The 6,479-nt window shown below is 36.5% G+C and overlaps 1 protein-coding gene and 1 long non-coding RNA gene across 2 annotated transcripts; both read right to left on the bottom strand.

Annotated features, from left to right (window-relative positions):
* Positions 1–2,078: 2,078 nt before the first annotated feature.
* On the bottom strand, positions 2,079–3,848 carry LOC136809664 (uncharacterized). The gene has a single exon (XM_067066208.1). It carries the CDS (start codon positions 3,846–3,848, stop codon positions 2,079–2,081), a length of 1,770 nt encoding a protein of 589 aa, XP_066922309.1.
* Positions 3,849–4,972: 1,124 nt separating this feature from the next.
* LOC136809610 (uncharacterized) lies at positions 4,973–5,379 on the bottom strand. Its single transcript, XR_010846995.1, has 2 exons — positions 5,161–5,379; positions 4,973–5,002 (listed from the first exon to the last, which is right to left on the bottom strand). It is a non-coding gene; the product is annotated as an uncharacterized lncRNA (long non-coding RNA).
* Between the last annotated feature and the right edge of the window lie 1,100 nt (positions 5,380–6,479).

The raw sequence follows: 6,479 nt of genomic DNA, 5'->3' as shown, positions 1-6,479 counted from the left end.
GGTAACCTTTAAATTAATCATCCATCAGAATTTGAAAGCCCCATCCCTTTTAGACGTAAAGATTTCTAATGAAGAAATTTTCAAGGAAAATGTGCTGAAACTCTCAAAATTAGCAATATGTTTGCCCAAAAATACATCGATATGAAATCATAGAACTATTGTAACCTTACTACGAGAAAATTATTTTTGTATCGCGTTTGAACAAGAACCTTTTGCATAAAATGTTTATTTCAATCAGGATAACATTCTCACTTCTGTTCTTATAAATTTACATTTCGGATTTTTTTGCTTCCAATGATAGTAAATCAAAAAGAATTTAACGATAACTTAGGCCATTACCGAGTCATTTATTCTCCATCTATTTCTTATTACCTCCATGTTATTACACAGGCTCTCAACTTTGGGAAGCTATTTTTTCAAGTCATAAAAAAATATTATCGGAGTGACAAAAGGGATTCAAAAATATACACGCAGTTGAAATTCTGCATTTAAGAGTTGAAAATGTTGATAAAATATATTACAAACTTGTAAAAAAATTTGAAAATAATTTTTTTGTGCATTAGGAGTAATGTTCAAGATATATCGATCCTTTTAGCTAAATAATTCAAAGAAATAAAATTATGACGGAATATTGTCGGATTTTTCATACCAATTTTGACATACAGGCGGCAACGAAGTTCACTTCAAATCAAAGAGACAATAAAAGATAGATGTCCAGTCGTTTATATGTTCATGTTCAAATGCATCGTATTCAAAATTAGCCCGGGGTCCACTTAAAGCTTTTTGCTAGACTGGATGCCGCAATAAAGTGGCCCGGTAGTAAAATGGTAGTTCTCACCATTGTCCTTATAAAAAACCTTGGTCTGAAAGCTTAATGCTTTAACTTTTTTGTTCTATTAGAGAAAGGTTTAAGATTCTTCTCGTGAAAATTTTAAACCAGGACTTTCAAAACCCCTAGCCTAGGGAAATTAAAGAAATTAGTTTAAGGGCTCTGACCATAGTGAATTTTTAATATTTGCCACTTACAAAATATAAAGTTCTACTTGATGTAGCCCGCACAAAACTGTGGCATGTTATACATTTTCTGTTAGGCCAATACACTCTTCTCGAGATGCATAAATTTATTGTTGTCCTCGTTTTCAAACAGATTTCATTGCTATGAAATTATACATTTAAACCAATTTAAATTCCCAAAAGGCAAACATTACCTCTAAAACAAAAGTACATGAAATTCAAAATGTCTCATGAGGTGTAAACAACACTGTAACGGCCACAGGGGACGTTGGGAGGATACGAAAGGTGTGCGATAATTTTCACTGATTGGATTGCTATTCCAAACGCTAAAACACAAAAAATACAAACTCTTAGAATATGTACAAACGAAAAACTTTATCCTAAAGCTATCTTAACCTAGGGCTATACAAGCAAACACATTAGAACATAGATAGGATAGAAATAAAAGTTTACTGACTAAATACAAACCAAAATAGATACTAACTAAAAAGTTTCCACGACACCAAAACAAGCACACCAAAAATTGGACTTCACATCACATACACAACATTACTACTGTTACATAAAAGTAGAAAATTCGTTTACAATTTAATTCATACGCCTCAAAATTCTACAATTCCCTAATGACCTAATTATATACATTATAATATTATAAGATGACACACAAAAAGAAAAGACGCAATAAATCGAATACACTGAAGACAATGAGACGCAATCCCAGTACTAATGACGTAATATAAAATTAAAACATATCAAAACAAAGGCCAGCGGCCGTCACATGGCTCCCCAGAAAAGTTCATCTTTTCTCTTATTGAGCATCCTCGGCGGGGAATCAACATACCAAATTCAGTTCGTGATATAAAAGTATCGTATCACTATCATAACACAACATACTACAACATACAACCATTAAAACGATCTTCGGCCTCACCGGCGGCCCCAGCAGGAACTCAGCACAGGAAAGGACTTCGGCCTCACCGGCGGCCCCAACAGGAACACAGCACAGGAAAGGTCTTCGGCCTCACCGGCGGCCCCAGCAGGAACACAGCACAGGAGCGAACGTTTTATTCGGACTCGACGCTTGTCCGATCAGCCTGGACGAGTAAATCGACAGCCCTGCATCTTTCTGTTTTCTCGCCATGAATTGTCTTGATGGATAATGAAGTGGTGGTACTACTAGCATCGATTTCTTGTAGAAAATCAGTGTTGATAAACGTCCCTTGACTCCCATTATCCAAAAGAGCAAAGGTTTTTACGAAATTTGGACTGTCTTTGTGAAACAGCCTGACTGGTACGACACATAATCCAATCGAGTCGTCGAGATTAGAAGCAATACGTCCTGTTTTCGTTGGCGGGACATAGTAGTCATGTAGACTTGTTGGGTGCAGCTCTTCACAAGATGTGCACTTCTTCTTTCGGTTGCATGTCTTTGCTGTGTGTTTACTGCTTGTTGGCTTCAAGCAGCAATAACAGAGTCGCTTGTTGAATACGTAGTCATGGCGATCCTTTGGAGGTAGCTTGATGAAATTGGCACAATCATCCAAGTCATGATTTTGATCACATAATATGCACTTAAGTTTACGTCTGTTGTCAGAAGGAGGTACTTTGTTGAGCCCAGTCTTCACGAAAGGTCCTTTCTTCTCCGGCTTTGACTTTGGGTCACTCAATGCACCATGAGAAAACAATGGGTCATTCACCAACGTAACTTCATCTTCGATGAGTTGAATGAAATGTTCCAATGTAGCTTCGCCACTGACTTTACGTACCTTCAGAACAATCTTTCCCCAACGGTTTTGCAGGTAAGATGGTATCTTTTTACTGAGGGTTTGAAGCACTTCTGGACTGTTCGATCTGGACGACTTGTGACAATCTGTAGTTGACTTGAATTTGATCAGAAACGAATGAAATTTCCTGAAGGCTTGGGCGTCATTTGGTTTGATCTTTGGCCATTCTTTGAGTTCTTTCATGTACTCGCTGTACACTCTGTATGGGTCTCCATAACGTTTTTTCAGCAATTCCTTGGCATATTTGAATCCTTGATCTGAAGCCATATGAATGCATCCTTGAACGAGTTCGTGTGGTTCACCTTTCAGATAACGGAGAAGTCTTGTAAGACAGCCTTTTGGATCTCTGATTTTCCGTTCGACAGCCTCATGGAAAGAAGCCATGAAGAATTCGAAGTTCAAGGGGTTTCCATAGAATGGACTGATATCAGCATCTGGGGCTTGAAGATAACCCATCATCTGTGAAAACAGGTCATAAGTCTGGTCCACCGGTCGTTGTGGTGAATGACGAAGTGAGGTCTCAGCCACAGCAAGTGAAGAAGAAGAACTCTGTGGATTGTTTCGAATGGTATACGCCCTTTTTGATAAATTGATTGGGTGATTTAACAAGTCGTTTGAAGCAGCCTGAGGGCGTGGCAGGTTTCCTTGGGTGTACCCAGAAACTGGAAGAGGTGGAGCGACGGAGATACTCTGAGATGGAGCTACAGACAAAGCATCATTATTCAGTGGTGACAATCGTCTTCTGAAAGATAGACTGGCAGAAGAAACAGCGTAAGATTTTGGCAGAGATGGAGGGTGTGGCACCTTGATTGGAGCATCGACAGCAGGAGTACTGTGCTTGGCAACATAATCATTGACATAGCTTTCATTTGATGGAATGTCGTAAGGTATGTCTACTAATGGATCTGTTTTGGAGAATACTTCTAGCTTCGACTGAGCAATGGCAATTTGGAGTTCATTATCGATCAATTCTGCCTCGATTTGAGCTTGCCTCTTTTTCGTGATATACTGTTGCTCTAACTTTAGCTGTTTGAGTCTGGCTAACTCCATCAGATGAGCGTTCTTGATAGCACCTGCCTCAGATTCTAGCTTTCTTGATTCGACTTGTTCTTGTAGAGTTCTAAGTTCTGTGGAGTTCTGTGGAGTTCTTGGTTCTTGACTACTGGGACCAACAGATCCATTCAACGATCTTTCAATGATTCTTCTCTGATGAGATGAACTGATTTGTCTAGTTTTTCGACCAAGTCAGAATACTTCGGTTCGTCATGTTCTAACAACATCTGACATTTTGTGTGAGCCACTAGCAACTGTTTGAAATATCTTTCTAACTCTGCATAACCTTCTTCGACATCTTCTGAATTGATCTCTAACATAGCCTTTACTTTAGCAATCTTTTCTTTAACGATTTTCTGGAGTTTCAAGCGATCTTCTTGCCAAAGGGCGTGCTGTGTCAATATACCACGTGTTACTGGGCGGTGCTGCACGCCGCGGCCCGCGCGTTTAGACGCCATTGAAATGCGAGTGAATGAACACGGTAGAAAACTGGCTGGATGTAAAACGATAAAATAGCGATAACGATATGTGCGATACGATTGCGAACAGAAATCGATAACACGATTGGATTCGATAAATTCGATTCAAAGCGACTGTACACGAGTCGATTTTTTGATAAAACGATATGAATCGATGAGACATGAAAATCGGCTCGATTCGATTAATTCGATAAAATTCGATTGGATTCGATGAAATCGATAAATTTCGATGAAATCGATTGAATTCGATGAAATCGATAAAATTCGATTGATTTCGATTAGATCGATAAAATTCGATTGGATTCGATAGAATCGATAAAATTCGATTAGATCGATACGAGTTCAAATCAAAACAACATTTGATGATTTTGAGGATACGAGGTCGATTTGGCCGGAATCGACTAAATACGATACGAAATCGAGTCAATAGAGATTCGATTGGATACGAGATACGAGACCAGTTTTTGCAAACTGGTTAAATACGAAATTAGATACGAGATTCGATACGATACGAGAATCGGTAAGAAACGAGAATCGAAACGAAACGGTTGAGATAGCAATGCGAAGCATACGATATGGTGATAACTTTTTTACTGTAACGGCCACAGGGGACGTTGGGAGGATACGAAAGGTGTGCGATAATTTTCACTGATTGGATTGCTATTCCAAACGCTAAAACACAAAAAATACAAACTCTTAGAATATGTACAAACGAAAAACTTTATCCTAAAGCTATCTTAACCTAGGGCTATACAAGCAAACACATTAGAACATAGATAGGATAGAAATAAAAGTTTACTGACTAAATACAAACCAAAATAGATACTAACTAAAAAAGTTTTCCACGACACCAAAACAAGCACACCAAAAATTGGACTTCACATCACATACACAACATTACTACTGTTACATAAAAGTAGAAAATTCGTTTACAATTTAATTCATACGCCTCAAAATTCTACAATTCCCTAATGACCTAATTATATACATTATAAATATTACTAAGATGACACACAAAAGACGCAATAAAATCGAATACACTGAAGACAATGAGACGCAATCCCAAGTGACTAATGACGTAATATAAAATTAAAACATATCAAAACAAAGGCCAGCGGCCGTCACAAACACAATTATCATTGTGAATATGTAATTTTATAGCAATGAAATCTGTTTGAAAACGAGGACAACAATAAATTTATGCATCTCGAGAAGAGTGTATTATCCGTGTGTCTGAAAATTTAAGAATCGCAATGAAAAAACTTGATGAAAAAGAAAATGAAGACTTTTGCGAAGAAGAGTATTACAACTTTGAAAAGCTTATTATTTCGGCGAAGATAAAACATTTTGAGAATTTTTTTGCGGTAATTGGTGTATCTTTTACCGAACTAAAATATTTTTTCGGAAAATTTTTCTAAAATCTTATTTGCTTCAACAAAATCTTGAATATAATTCTTTTTGACCAATTTTCCATCCCAATTTTTCATAGAAAAACAGCCATAACTTTTGATGCATTAATTTAGATTTTAATTCTTTGCAGACAGTTTAAAAAAACTTTGAAACAAAAAGGTTGATTACCCATTAAAACTTAGCACTTTTTATAAAAGAAGGTAATGCAACATATTATTAACGTCTTTTTTTAAACTCATAACGTCATTTTTGCAATTAGTACTAGTAATCGTATGGTTTGGAGTGCAATTAACGATTAATCACGAGTAACAAAGGAGAAAATAGTAATTACGGTATTTTCTCCTTTGTTACGAGTGATTAATCGTTAATTGCACGACAAAACATACGATTCCGAGGTAATCATCAGTAAATAATCATTAGTAAATCATAGTTTTTTCAGAAAAAGGGAAAATTTTTGACATTCGAATTCTTTGTTTTCAATTAAAAGAAGCTATTGTAACGTAAAATTTCTTTGTTCTTTTTTATATTGAAGAAAAAAAATGTCTTTGTTTTTCACGGTGATCTGGTGTTGGAAGTATGAAAAATCGGGGAAACTTTGACTCGTTTTTTATAATAACTCGAGTTTTAGTAGTCGAATGAAGATGGAAATTTGTGTATTTAGTGCAATTGATATACGAAATAGACTAAAATCTAAAATTTTCGAAAACTATAACTAGTCATAGCTTTCACTAAATGCCCC

The sequence above is a fragment of the Clytia hemisphaerica genome, unplaced genomic scaffold, assembly GCF_902728285.1.
Source record: "Clytia hemisphaerica strain Z4C2 unplaced genomic scaffold, Clytia hemisphaerica genome assembly, whole genome shotgun sequence".
NCBI lineage: Eukaryota > Metazoa > Cnidaria > Hydrozoa > Leptothecata > Clytiidae > Clytia > Clytia hemisphaerica.
Note: the sequence above shows the minus strand (reverse complement) of the source record. Positions and strands in the feature narration are given on the sequence as shown.